This window comes from Syngnathus scovelli, chromosome 3 (assembly GCF_024217435.2).
Source record: "Syngnathus scovelli strain Florida chromosome 3, RoL_Ssco_1.2, whole genome shotgun sequence".
Classification (NCBI taxonomy): domain Eukaryota; kingdom Metazoa; phylum Chordata; class Actinopteri; order Syngnathiformes; family Syngnathidae; genus Syngnathus; species Syngnathus scovelli.
Window position 1 is genome coordinate 17,160,572 of NC_090849.1, and position 14,351 is coordinate 17,174,922.

The 14,351-nt window shown below is 42.0% G+C and overlaps 1 protein-coding gene across 1 annotated transcript in view; it reads right to left on the minus strand.

Moving 5' to 3' along the window:
• Positions 1-9,180: 9,180 nt before the first annotated feature.
• The window catches only part of setbp1 (SET binding protein 1), a 34,911-nt gene continuing 29,740 nt past the window's right edge, over positions 9,181-14,351 (minus strand). The window contains exon 7 of the mRNA XM_049763831.2: positions 9,181-14,284. Within this exon, the coding sequence (XP_049619788.1) occupies positions 13,776-14,284 (509 nt within the window). The 3' untranslated portion in view covers positions 9,181-13,775. The remainder of the gene's footprint in view (positions 14,285-14,351) is intronic.

The window sequence follows — 14,351 nt, forward strand, 5'->3', positions numbered from 1 at the left end:
AAGATCATCTGCTTTCCATGTGACCGTGACCGGAGAATAATGTTATTAGGGGCAAAGTAAAGACGAAAAAAGAAAAACATGGATCAGATGAAGCTTGCGGTGGTGGCGCCAAATGAACCCCCCACCCCACCACCACCACCGCCCCCGCCACCCTCGTGCTAGCTACATTTTGTTGTGGGCAGATGGCCCATGGAGGCTTTGGAAGCGCCATCTTCACATCTGAGCAAATGATTATCTGTGACATTTCAATACAGCCTTTAGTCCAAACTTCCGCAAAGGCCTCTCGCTCCATTCAATTTAATGGAGAGCCTCCTTCACAGGGCTTACACCCCCCCTTTTATAAGCTCCCTGGATCACTGCTCGTCAAAATCAACTCAAACAATGTACAGTGGAGCAGTCTTTCCACCGTCGAAAAGACACCGGGGTGTAATGACAATTAAGCCCTCAGACACTCACTTGAAGTGACTGTATCCTTTTTCCTAGTGCGCTTAGCTCGCAGTGGGAGACAGGCCAAATCCCCCAAGCGAGGCACACTAAATTAACATCGTACGAGCCGACTGTGACCATCAAACTGAGTCTAGTCAGCCATGATGGCTCACTTAATTAATGAGTGATCTTTACCTTCACCTCTTTATCGAGCCCAGAATGTCCTTGTGGAAGCAAACACGCTATCAGTTAATTCATCATTTGGAAGTTAGCATGATACTTCAGTCCTGCCTGAATGTTCACTTCCTCTAATGTACAATTGTTTACGTCCTTTTTTTTAATTAAAATGTATAAGTGCGGCCTCTCGTCGAATCCCCAACTTTGACCTCACTAATTTCCTACTACATGAATGGACAAAAACAAATACAGCAAAGGTAGACAAACATCAAACTTTCTTCCTTTATCACCACCTGACAAAGTCATAACCAGGTGTCTCTATACTTTTGTCCATGGTAGAAGTTAAATTCCGATTAAGCTGTCAGACGAAGCTACGGATTAGGTTGGCCCCCTGCGGAGTTCTTGGGCCCGCAGTAGGTGAGCGGACTCCATCCCTCTTCCAGCCAACACAAACACATCTCAGTCCAGCACTTGACAGAGCTCAGTCATAACATGAGTGTCTACAAACCCCAAATATGCTGAGCTCACTCCAACTGGATCCAAATACACATGCACAAGATAACCACCATGATGTTCCTCCATTGCCCCCAAAACTGTTGCTTTGCATGTTCTTCTGATGGCAAGCCACCGACCGCCCAACTGCACCGCGCTGGTTGCATTATTGTGACAGAGCCGTCGCTGAAATTTAGAAAATTCAGCCTTTGTGTTTTAGGATGGCTTTACTGCTCCCACTTGCTTTCTTTGGAGGCATGATTAGGGGTTAATACAATCCTCAAAGTAAGTTCTCTCTCTCTCTCTCTCTCTCTCTCTCTCTCTCTCTCTCTCTCTCTCTCTCTCTCTCTCTCTCTCTCTCTCTCTCTCTCTCTCTCTCTCTCTCTCTCTCTCTCTCTCTCACACACACACACACACATACACACAACACCACTCACACACTAAAGCATCTGCTTCCACTTTAAAGAAATAAATGAGATCAGATTCAAATTCCACATACTAGCTCTGACGAGTTTTGTAATTCTAACATCTCACCACGGCAACAACTTGCCTGCCCTGTCTAAAGTAAATAACAATGTCGGCCTGGGTCTAACTTTCCGTTGTTTGATGCCCTGTTTCTCATACTCTTCAAACGGCATTGAAGTATGCTTGCAAAGCATGATAATTCTTGCATAACACAGAACAATTTGATTTTTTTTTTTTGGGACATAATAATCAAATCGTTTTCAGTGCTGGTTACACACTTATCTGACTTGGTGCAGGCAGTGGTGGTTCTGTTGCCACTCAGTGAGTGAGGGTGAAAAATCTCTATGCCTTGAGATTAGCTGGAGATCTGTCCAGGGTGTAGTTTGCCTTTGGCTGGGATAGGCTCCAAAACCTATGACTTTCAATCAGGATGTACGAATAGGATCGAGATCCAGACTCAATCTTGAACTAGTTAATAAGATTCAGGGAGCACTTAGTGTACTTGAATTAGGGGGCACAAAACCCCAAAATCATTTTATGGCTTGTCTGTCTGGTGCTAAAAAAAAAAATCCAAAACCTTTGATCCAACCTACAGTGTCACTTCAAGTAGAAAGCTATAGAAATGCAACCCGATTACCTTTTCAATGATCTTTTTTTCAAAGCACAACATGAATTGAATACTTGAGGTTGAGGGTCTTTGCAGGGCCTGCAAAGTGATTGTAAGCGCTCTTTCAGTGATTCCTCTACTGGCAATCTGGACTCGAGACAGAATATACTGTAGCTCCAATTATTAACACCAAACCTGTCATTGATCTGAGCAAATCTGTTCTCGATTTAATCGTTGACAGTTGCCGAGCCAGGGGGACCGTCACACATGCGCACACACACACGCACGCACACACACACACAGACGGAGAGTGTTGACATAGTCCAGATGTTGGCAGCTATGTTCCAAATGAAAGAGAGGCAGTCAGCCAACAACCTGAGCCAGTCTTCGCCATCAAATGACATGTTTACAATAATACTGTTCTGACACTCATGAGACGCACGCACTAGTGCACATGTATGCACACACGCACACACAGCATGCACATGCATCAAATGTCACATGCAAGAGCAAAGTCAAAGCAGGAAAAGAAACACTCAAGAAAAGTCAATGTACAACAAAGGCTGCGAAAAGCAGAACGTGTCACAAATCAATTGATCAAAAGAGACACTAAATGATTCTCATGACCTTGTTTGAATCAAGCCTCTGCTTTGTTGGCTAGAAAAATAATAGGAGAGTTATGTAATGTGGCTTGTTATTCTTTAAATTGTATTTCGTTTGTAAATGAAAGTGGCAGTTTTTGAAAAAAAGGTTTTAGACAGTGTAAGGAATAAACTATTGAAAGTGATTGTGATTAAAATCCAAAAGAACCAATATGGCTTTGTTTACTGTTTTAGACTAGCTCTATAAAATATTGCAACATTAAGAACAAAGTCACTTTTAAAGACGCTCTGCTGTTCTGACAGCGGCTGAGTGGCTATCACAGTCGAGGTGTCTCGACTTGACTGTATATTTTACGTTGGTGAAAAATGAACAATCCAGGTTCTCCCGTTGATCTACATGCTCTGATTTCCATCGCACCGAAAACGCACCACCGCCGTCATAGTGTCACTGTGACTTCATCCACTAAGTGTCGGTAATGCGCGTTGAAGCTGGTGCCAACACGTCATAAATCAAAACGAAGAAGAAAATGACGTAACTTCCCGTTCACGAAGGAGTCGTGAATTGCTTTTCCCGTTCCCCAACTGAACGGAGCTGTGAGTGAAAATGTCAGTGAGTGAGTGATTTGCATTTCCAGTTCATCGCGTGAACGGACCAGTAAGGGAACGAATCCTGACTTTCCCGTTCGCGAACGAGTTAGTGGGTGAACTGCAAGGACGTGCATCAACGGATCAGTCAGTGAATGTGTTGCGTCTCCTGGCGTGAACTATGTAAGCCAGAATGTAGATTTACGATTTGCCAAGGAAGGAAAGAACCACTCTCTGAAGCACCACTTCTTTTATGCACGTTTTCTCCATGCTGCATGCATATATACGCCGAAATAGTGTTATCTAATAGATCTACTGCAATTTCACATTAGACTGCTGGTTTGAAATTTACTTTTAATATTATTATTATTTTCAAATAAACATTTATGTTAAAACTTGTCTGGTGTTTTATTCCTTGTTTTTTTTATTTGTCAATTAAAACATAAAAATCTGACATTTGGTTGACTGCTTTATACGACAATATTTGTAGGTACACCTCATGGACACTTCAATAGGTACACTACACGAGGTGAAAAAATAAATAAATAAAGGGTTAATTGCACAATAAAAACACACTTATGTAAATTCTCACACTTGGGCTCGAACCATGACCCTACCGCGCAAGAGCCCATGTCATTATCCAGTCGACTATTTCGACCAGGTAGCCGAACGTCGTCTGTACTGTTTTGTACTAGTGATGTGCATTCCAGTTAGGAACTGAATCTTTAGAATCGGTTCACTCAAAATATTTGTTCTAAAGAATAGTTCACCGAATCGTTCACTACACTTTATTTATTCTTTTTTTTTCTTTTTTTACCTCGTGTAGTGTACCTATTATAGTGTCCATGAGGTGTACCTAATCACAGGCCACTTCAATAGGGAAATCAATAAGTTACACTAGAAAATGGCGGTGTACCTAATGGAGTGTCCGTGTGATTCCCTCGTTAAGTGCAGCTGCGTGAAAACTTTTAGCTCCTTTTGAACGTGAAAGAAGCTAAAACTTTTCACGCACCTGCGCTTAACGAGGGTCACTTGGAAAACATGTTGGAACGCGGCCCCGAGGATTAGAGCTTGACACCTGTGACCTTTGACCATGATATTTCCCTAATAAAGTGGCCTGTTATTAGGTACACTTGAAAATGGCAGTGTACCTAATGGAGTGTCCGTGTGATTCCCTCGTTAAGTGCACCTGCGTGAAAAGTTTTAGCTCCTGCAGAACGTGAAAGTGGCTAAAACTTTTCACGCAGGTGCACTTAACGAGGGTAGCTTGGAAAACATATTGGAACGCGGCCCCGAGGACTAGAGCTTGACACCTGTGACCTTTGACCATGATATTTCCCTAATAAAGTGGCCTGTTATTAGGTACACTTGAAAATGGCGGTGTACCTAATGGAGTGTCCGTGTGGTTCCCTCGTTAAGTGCACCTGCGTGAAAAGTTTTAGCTCCTTTTGAACGTGAAAGAAGCTAAAACTTTTCACGCACCTGCGCTTAACGAGGGTCACTTGGAAAACATGTTGGAACGCGGCCCCGAGGACTAGAAATTAAGAAAAAAAAGAATAAATAAGAAAGTGTAGTGAACGATTCGGTGAATGATTCTTTTGAACAAATATTTTGAGTGAACCAATTCTAAAGATTCAGTTAACTGGAATGCACATCAATAGTACAAATCAGTGCAGACGACCAAGAGCTCCTCGGTCGAAATAGCCGACTGGATAATGACACGGGCTCTTGCCCAGTAAGGACTTGGTTCGATCCCAAGTGTGAAAACGTGCTTTTGTTGTGCGAATAACCCTTTATTTATTCTTTTTTTTCTACCTCGTGTAGTGTACCTACACGTATTGTCATATAAAGCAGTTAACCAAATGTCAGATTTTTATGTTTTAATTGGCGAATAAAAAAACAAGGAATAAAACACCAGACAAGTTTTAACATAAATGTTTATTTGAAAATAATAGTAACATTAAAAGTAAATTTCAAACCAGCAATCTAATGTGAAATTGCAGTAGATATATTGGATAACAATATTTAGGTGTATATATGCATACATGTTATTTTAAAACTACTACAAGTGTTATAAAATCAAGATTACCCAAAGAGAAGCATAATCTCCCCGTTGTTGCATAACGGCGCATCCCCTTCATGCAATAAAGTTAGCCGTTAGCTTGGAGAAAACGTGCATAAAAGAAGTGGTGTTTCAGTGAGTGGTTCTTTCTTTCCTTGGTAAATCGTAAATCTACATTCTGGCTTACATAGTTCACGCCAGGAGACGCAACACATTCACTGACTGATCCGTTGATGCACGTCCTTGCAGTTCACCCACTAACTCGTTCGCGAACTTGAAAGTTACGTCATTTTCTTCTTCGTTTTGATTTACGGTGTGGTGGCACTAGCTTCAATGCGCATTACCGACATCTATTGGTTAAAGTCATTTGAACTGAAAAAAGAACGAATCACTTTAGGAAGTGACTCGTTCACTCTCGTTCACTGAAAGAAAATCGTTTTGAGGGAATCGTTCACTCACCAGCCAACACGAACAGCAACACACACACATAAACTGAGTATGTGCCGATGCCACAACATGAAATCTAAAGAATCTCCGATTTGCCACGCATGCACGATTAGCAAGTGACTGACCGGGCCTTGCGCTAACCGACCTGTGGTTTGGTGATCCTGTTTACAATGCACTCGGTATTTAATGTTGGACAATTTCCCACGGCACAGCTGAACATCTCTCACGGCGGTTGGATATAGACATACAAATAACAAAGAAAAAAATCCCCACAGAAGAGCAGCAGAGCTTATATAATCATGCCGACCGTTTTCTACAAACGTTCTTTCAAGCATTTTTGGACGAGCAACTCAAACAAGAAATGTGACCCATTTCTGCAAAAAGGAACGCGACCAAATAAACAGATGCTAATTCATAATTTCACCTTCATCAGTCAGCTTCAGATGACTAATTATTTCTGCCGATGGGATAGAAATGTATTAACCATGCCTAATATTTTAGGCATTCATCATAAAGATTTAAACATGGTCATAAATTAATGAATTGAAAGTGTTTGAGTGAGGATGAACCATTTCTTTAATAATTCCCCATCACGGCTTCCATATAATGGACTTTGTGAGTCCTCTCTGTAAAAGTGCTATAGGTTTTACTTACTTACTTTTATTGTCATTAACCCATTTTTATATGCATTGCACGTCACATTTTATCACCTACAATAAACACATCAGTGAATCAGCATGCTCCAACGTGGTACAAAAGCAACTCGTTTTTTTTTTTTTTTTTTAATTAGGTTTCCAGAGGAAAGAGAAATGTTTAAATAACGTTTAGATTTTATTTTCCTGATGTTTTCATTTCAAGGCTACCCTGCTTCCATGCAATCATTGTTTTGATGGTGGTGTAATGAAGTGTGTAGCGGTGTCCAAGTGTGTGTGGGACACACACAATGAGAACTAACCTGGGACTTGAAATCATTTTTAACAGAAGAGGGCTCCCTGTGTGTCACATCATCTCATTCACAAAGAGGTGTGTGTTCACTACAGGGGTCCATTAATAAAATATGAGTGTATCATATAATAGACTTGTCTGGCAAATTACAGGAGACAGAGCGACGGCTTATTAGGAGATTTGCGAGGGAGTGCGAAAAGGGGGAATGAGGGAGACTAAAGTGAAAAGATTTGGTGGCTTCTTCTCATCAAAAAGAATCATGCGAAGCCCTTCTTGTGCTACAGTGGGGACGACGCACGGCGTCGGGACCTTTAACTTCCTCGAGGATGCCACAGTGGTGGCTGGGGACTGAAAATTATAAAGTGAACAAAAGTATTCATAATACTTCTACATTTGCACAGTTTTGCTATTTGTAGTGTACACAAATCTGCCTGCCAAAGAATAGCAGTCACTATGGCAACAGAAGCCAGTAGTTTTGGGGCACATGAAAAAGCAATGATCTCTCCACCAACATCATGTTCATTCATGATTTATCTTCTATTAAAATATTATTTCAATACGCTCCATAGTTGGGTCACTCGTATCCCAAGCTTTAGTCATTTTAAAACAAAATAAAACTAAAATATGTATACCACACCTTGGGATATTTTTGTCCTTTTGTATTAAAGTAGCTTGTTATAAATACACTATCACTTTTGAATTTGTAAAGCAGAACATTACACTGTGGATGCTCGAGTTCTTGGTGCTGCTAATCTTTGATATTGGAAATGATTTTACTGTGCATGAGCTGAACTAAACTTCCAGTACCTCTTATAAAGAACTCATTGGCTGCTTGCAGGTTTAATAGAACCTGAGTTGGGCTGACGCACTTGTCCACCAGGTGGTGTCTACAATCACTGCTTGAGTTGTGCAGAGGGAAGAGAAGGGGGGGGGGGGGGGCGTTAAGGGGGGCAGGGGGGAGCGGTGTTGCCAGCTCGATCCATCTTTGGAAGCGCAAGCAACAGAGATGAATGGAGGCGCTGCATGGTGACACGGCAGCGTCTTGCTTAGTTGGCTTGAAATGCAACATTATCTGTGCTGAATTTATGGCTCCTCATTTTGCATCCTGACTTAGTCAGTGTTAAGGTCTGCTGGCACCTCTTGCATATTTGTTTGGTAACTGCTTGAAACATGCAAAATAGGCAGATTATGTCATTTGTAAACTCATGCTCAAGGGTGGGCAGAAAAGATGGAGTTTGCATCAACTCAACTTAATCTCATCTGGGAAGTACCATTTTACTATACTCACTAATTATTCAAATTGGATAGAGAGCTCTCAAGTTCTTCCACAGCAAACTCATCCAAGGTTGATTTTCGAGATCTTGCTTCATTGTGCAGGAACTTAAAACTCTTCCCACAACTTTGGAAGAACACAATTGTCCAAAATATCTTGGTAAGATGAATAATTACCACTCGGATAATGTATATAATATATTTCATGCACATTTAAAGCTGCTTCATTTGAGTTGCTAAAATGGTTTAGGACTCATTGAACAAGGGCAAAGTCAGTTTTATGCCCATTGGGTTGAAAAAGTGGATCAAAGCGCAGCAATCACGCTTTCCTGAACATGAAATTTTACCTGAATTCCAGGTTTTCATTTTTCGATTAACGTCCTGCTGTGAGTGCTTGATTCAGAACCACCTTTCCTGTTGATTGTGTAGCACATCTCATCTCTATGCAGTTGCTGCGTAGGAGTGTTAGGTGAACATCACCTTGTTTCAAAACAAACGAGACATATTAAACTCACAAACACTGCATGTTGTTGCTCTCTTCCTCCTTTCATGTGTCTGCTTGTGTTGCTTGTCTCGTGCAGGAGAGGAGAGCAGAATTTCAGTGCAGCCCCGACTTCCATCAGAGGGTGGATTTTTCTTTTTTTTTTTTTTCTTCCTTCACCAGCAATGCCAACGGTTCCATCAACACCACAGAAACACATTTGGGCAGCTCACCCTGCAACCATGGTAACAAGAAGAATTTTACTAGTGGGCTGCAGCCAATAGTGCTGCATTTCCCACTGCACCGGGTCCAATAGGAAAGAAGCCTGCAGCCCGGTCCACTTAGAAGTAACAGCGATGGGCTAGTGCACTAAGGATTTAGAGATGGAGGCATGACCGTTGCGCAAATAAGGGTAAGTAAGTGTGTGTGGTATGCGTGTGCGTATCAGTGAGCGACTGCCCCATAATCTGGTGAGAGGATTCTCTCTAGTAAAGCTCCATTCACTCCAACCATCTGACATTTAAAGTCAAGTGTAAAGAGCACTCATATAAACAACCACAGCACAGCAGAGAGCGGCCCTGACTGGGATAAAAAAAAAAAAAGAGCATACGCATGATGATAAGATGTCAATAAAGTCATTTATTATTTCACACAATGGATAACATGAACAACTTCAACTGTAGTTCTTCTTAATAAGTGCTCAATGCAGCCAGCCAACAGAAGGATAGCAAAAGAATGAGCTTTTCTTTTTCAGGAAAACCAAGTTAAACAAAACAAAACAAAAAAATACCTACAAGATCATGAAAGAGCAACATGACCAAAAGCATGCCGACAGACATGGATATACATATACATTGCATGTATATATGTGCTTAAAGACATATATCTGTATGCTAGCAAATGCAAATACAAAATATATGTGTAGATGCGCACATACATACGGTGAAGAATATATGCATACGCATGCGCATCTAGTATTTCATCTATATGTCAAATATTTGCAGGTTTTTTTTTCCATATTCATACAATGTACAAAAAATGCTTCGTGAATTAAAAAATTCATTACAAAAAGAAAAATATCAAACAATGTACAAGTGTTGCTCCAAATTCAACTTTCGGCTCGTCTAAAATACTTATGCATACAATCAAGTTGAGCATGCGAAGAAAGGAAAGCCACTCTAGAAAAAGGCTCAAATTCACTATGTATTCAAACTAAAATATGCCCTCACTTTGTGCTCTAAAGAAGTACATTTATTGTTTTTTCTCACCGATTCATCTGCTTGTAATATTCGCTTACAAATGTGACTCTACAACCTGCGAGGATGACTACATAAGAGGCTCTGCCTGACAGAATGCTCAAATTTGAAGGGACCATTACAGCGTATCCCTGCTTAGCCGCTAATAGATTACTGGCATGAACGAGCTGCAGCGAACGCAACATAGCACAATGTCAAAATCAGAGCCACTGGTCAATGATATCACGAACCCTCGTCGTGATCACGACCCGTGGCCAGGTCGATGGGAAAGCTCAGGTTTAGGACAATACTTGTCAGTGTTAGAAGGCACCGGAGCATTGGCTGGTAGCAGATAATAGACAAAAAGACAGACAACATCTGGGATGTTCAACTCCACAAGCAACACACTACTGCCATACCACAGTGCACGATCCACAACACACTGCAGAGCGCTGGGAGTCTTCACGCAGGGCAAGGTCAAGCACACAGCGACTGGGATGAGTTGATTTTTAGGGGTTGTGTATTAGGGGAGGGTGCTCAGAGAGCTACCCGACAAACAAACAAACTGTACTTCCTCAACAGGCTGCGGGCAAAATGGTTGTTGTTCTGCAGGGACTCCCACTTCAGGTCGAGAAGTGGGAAGGGGGGGGGTTAGATAAGGCATGTTTGAATTACTTAGCCGAGCAAGTCAGGCCCAATACCGTACCAGGGATTAGGTCTCGCTATTTAAAACCAGTCACGGCTCACCAGTTATTCTGAAACTGAGCCGTGATTGGTTGCGATCTGAGAATCGAGAAACTGTGATGTCATTGTCAGTCGACAGCAAGTTGCAAAATGGCCGCCCCCTGAGATAGATAAAAACAGATGAATTTTGCTTATATTCTGTAAACACAATATTAAGCAGAATGCTGTGTTTAAATTAGTGGGGGACATATAACATATTGTAAAGAAACTTTTGGGGTTGACTTGCCCTTTAATTCAGCATGAAATGACTACAAAGACCTAGAATCAGCCGACAGAACTCGAAGTATTTATTTCGAAAGAATCTTTTCCTCAACGTCACGTCTGCTGTTTAATGATTCGGTTATTTTCAACTGTTTGCTCAGAAATGCGCATCGCTGCGACTCCACACTAGACCAATCGCTGGTACAGCAATGGTCTGACTTGCCAGGCTATGAATTACCCTTGTTAGATGTCGATCCATGTGTAAGATCGCCACCAAAATGGCTTTTTCCCAAATTAACTGTGTGTCGGTTTTGGAGCATTCTGGAGACTGCTGCTTCAATACTGTGGTTTTATGACACAATTTCAACCATCCATGGACACCATTACTACAGATGAGCATAGTCACTGGCAGAGCTGGTGATGGGACACGAGGGCACTGGGCCCCCCCCCCCTGAAATATCGCTTGGCCAGATAATTGACTTTTGGGTAATTTTGAATTTTTCAGGGAATTTCTTTCCACATTTCCCGCCTCACCAGTAGGAAACATATGGTGAATGTTTCTGAAGAAAACGCACTATACATTGAATGTTAGTTGCGTTATGCACAACTTGTTTTACAAAATAATCCTGGTGTTTGTCACAATTTTTGTGACATGAGATCATTTTGTTGAATACACAAGACCACTTGGTTCTCTTTGTTTGTTGAAATGCATTTTAAGTGCATAGCTAACAAGGATTTGTGAACGTGTCAGCCTCCTTTGTTAATTATACAGCTGTTTGTTACTCGTAAATCACGACGCAGATGCGAGTTCCACTTTACAATATCGTTATAGTTTGTAAATGATGCTAATAATTCTGTTGGGAAATTTTTGTGAATCATTAATACACACAGCACCTTCTGCCAACTGGGGTCATTGTTTGGTAAAAAATACTACCATACTTAATGTAGTTTTACATTTGTAATCTCCACATAGCTGCAAACAAAATGGAAGCCTATACAAATCATAATTTAACAATGAATGACTTGTTTGGCAGATGGCTGAAGCAATAGTGCTAAGTAGGTGCTAACAATTTGGCAGGTAGTCCTTTGCTCTCGCTGTTTTTAATTACCGCGAGCAGTTTATCAAGGTTTCATGAAGCCTAATTGATAACCAGTTTGAAAAGCCTTATTATACTTAAGCGGTACCATTATGTAAGTGAACTGTAACGAAATATCTTCAATTTCAAAGTCATCTAGCAGAGTCGTAGCAAAAAGTCAAACAACGCAGTGTTCAGGAAAGTACACGGAATACGCGATATTTACCAATCGCCACGTTCTCGCTGGCTTCGGACAATTTGTGTCAAATGGTGCTTGCGGTTCCGATATCCAAGATCCATGTGATACTCTGTGCACAATCATGACTATTTTCCGCTCGCTACTGTATTTCTCAGGTCAAATGTCATTTCCTATAAGAGAACAACAGAAATCATAAGGCACAAGTTGAGCTGCTGCAACTGAGAATCCCACCCTGTCCAAAGAAAACGGAATCTCCTGAAATAGAACACTGAATAATATTTCTTTATATACGAAATAAACACTAGATTGGTAAAAAGACACAGTACACGTTGACATGAAAGCAATCCTGGCTACATTCTAGAGTGCACAACGGGGTGATTTACATGGGTTCCAACAGGATAAAGACGCTGATTTAAATTTTGTTAAATGAAAACGCCCTCACAATTAATACTGAGACTTTGGCTTCAAAATACTGGATTCTTGATTTTCTGTCCCAAAAATATTTCTTTTGAAATGAAAACATAAAGAGCAGGTTCAGCTTTTCCAAACAGTAGATTGGAGTGAGCCCTCTCCATTAAATTCCTAGCCGGGATTCGATTTGACGCTTTTGGCTGCGCAGCCTGCATATACAAATTGATTAAAAGTAATGCATGCTCTCCGGAATGGATATCCACACCATCCAAGGCCAAAAACCATAAGGCTGGAACAAGCATTTAAGTGCTGCATTTGATTGATGCAAGTGTACAGTTTTTTTTTTATATAGTGCATTAAACCAACTTTTAAGGTTTACAACAACAACAAAAAAAACACAAACACACCTGATATTCCCACTGTATACAACGCCCCTCCCCCTCCCGCCCAAGATATAAACACAATTATGAGTGTATGACTGAATACATGTGGTTTCTATCTGAAAACAAACTCGTCTTGCGTCGCATCCATGTCTGTTTTTGGTTAGAGAAACAATATGCAACGTTCATTGTCTATAGTACAGCAACGAAATTGGATATACTGAATTCCAGTACGTGTCTGTGAGCTGGTTTCCTGTCGGACAAGGCAAGCGAGAGTTGAAGTTTTGTCTATGTACAGTCTAGGACGCTCTCGTCCACCGTATTGCCTTTAGGTCAGCGTCCAGGAGAGGTTGTCAACCTCTCCTGTATTGGTGATAAAATCTCTAGATTGGGAGAAGGGGCAAAAAGGATATGGGATTAAGCTGCAGGGGTGGACTGATAAAAATCCTCACTCGGAGGGGTAACACAGACGCCACAGACGGTAAGAGCAAACACCAGGAAAAGTACAAGGGTAAGGTGGCTGAATTACTGCTGTATTCTCTTTGACAGGCTCCTTCAGAAAGGCAGAAAGAAAGCTGAGCTGCACAGTTTTATATGAATCATACCCCCCCCTATAGCCCTCCCACCCTCCCACTGCTGGTAATATATGGCTCACGCCACGTTTTGATACAGTATCATGAAGTACCATACACATGACTGTATGAGATACGTACGTAAAGAGTCACACGATGTCCTACAATTTCATTAGTACCACACGATTCTTCAGGATTAAATGAATCCAGATAGTGCCCTATTAACTGCAGGTCCAAGGAAGCCTTAAAAGGCTCACGTTCAAACTGAGAGCTGGCACCGCAAGTCTTCTGACCTGTGTCATTCCCCCGAAATCAAAGTGCACCACGGAGTCACCGGATTAAGGGCACTGGGTCTGATAAGGATGTTCATTTACAGAGTTGCTTTCTCCAGCGAGTCTATTGATTGGAGGGAACCCATAGGTTGTCCCTGCTGTTGCCCCTGCCCCTGCGTTTGCCCCCTTTGGCCGGCGGAGGCAGAGCCCGGGCTCTGTGAACCACTTTCTCAATGGTAGCCGAAATGGAATCGTGATTGGGAAACTCCAGAGGCTCCGGCGTCAAAGTGGGCCTGAGGCTCTGTCTACCAGCGGGTTCATCACAGCGCTCCAGAACGGGCATCCCCTGAGTCCTTCCGTCAGCTCTTTTACCGGCCAACGCGTCCAACCCGCGACCGCCGGCCCGGTCCTCCTCCCTCCTCACGGTCGGAGCGGATTCATCATCCAGCGGTTGTTTTCGGGGCCGTCCGGGCCTTCTTTTGATAATGTTGTTTCCGGTTTTGGCTTGTCGCTGCAGGCGCTTGGCACGGAGGATCTTCTGCACATGATCGAGGTTCAAAGAATGCATCCTTCTCACTTCCTTCTGGATCTGTTCCACCTCTCTGCGCTTGTACCGTCGCTTACCGGGAGCACCTGCAAGAGTCAAAGCGAGGAAGGTGAATAAAGAGAACTGGCAAAAGAGTTTTCTTCTCCTAATTAA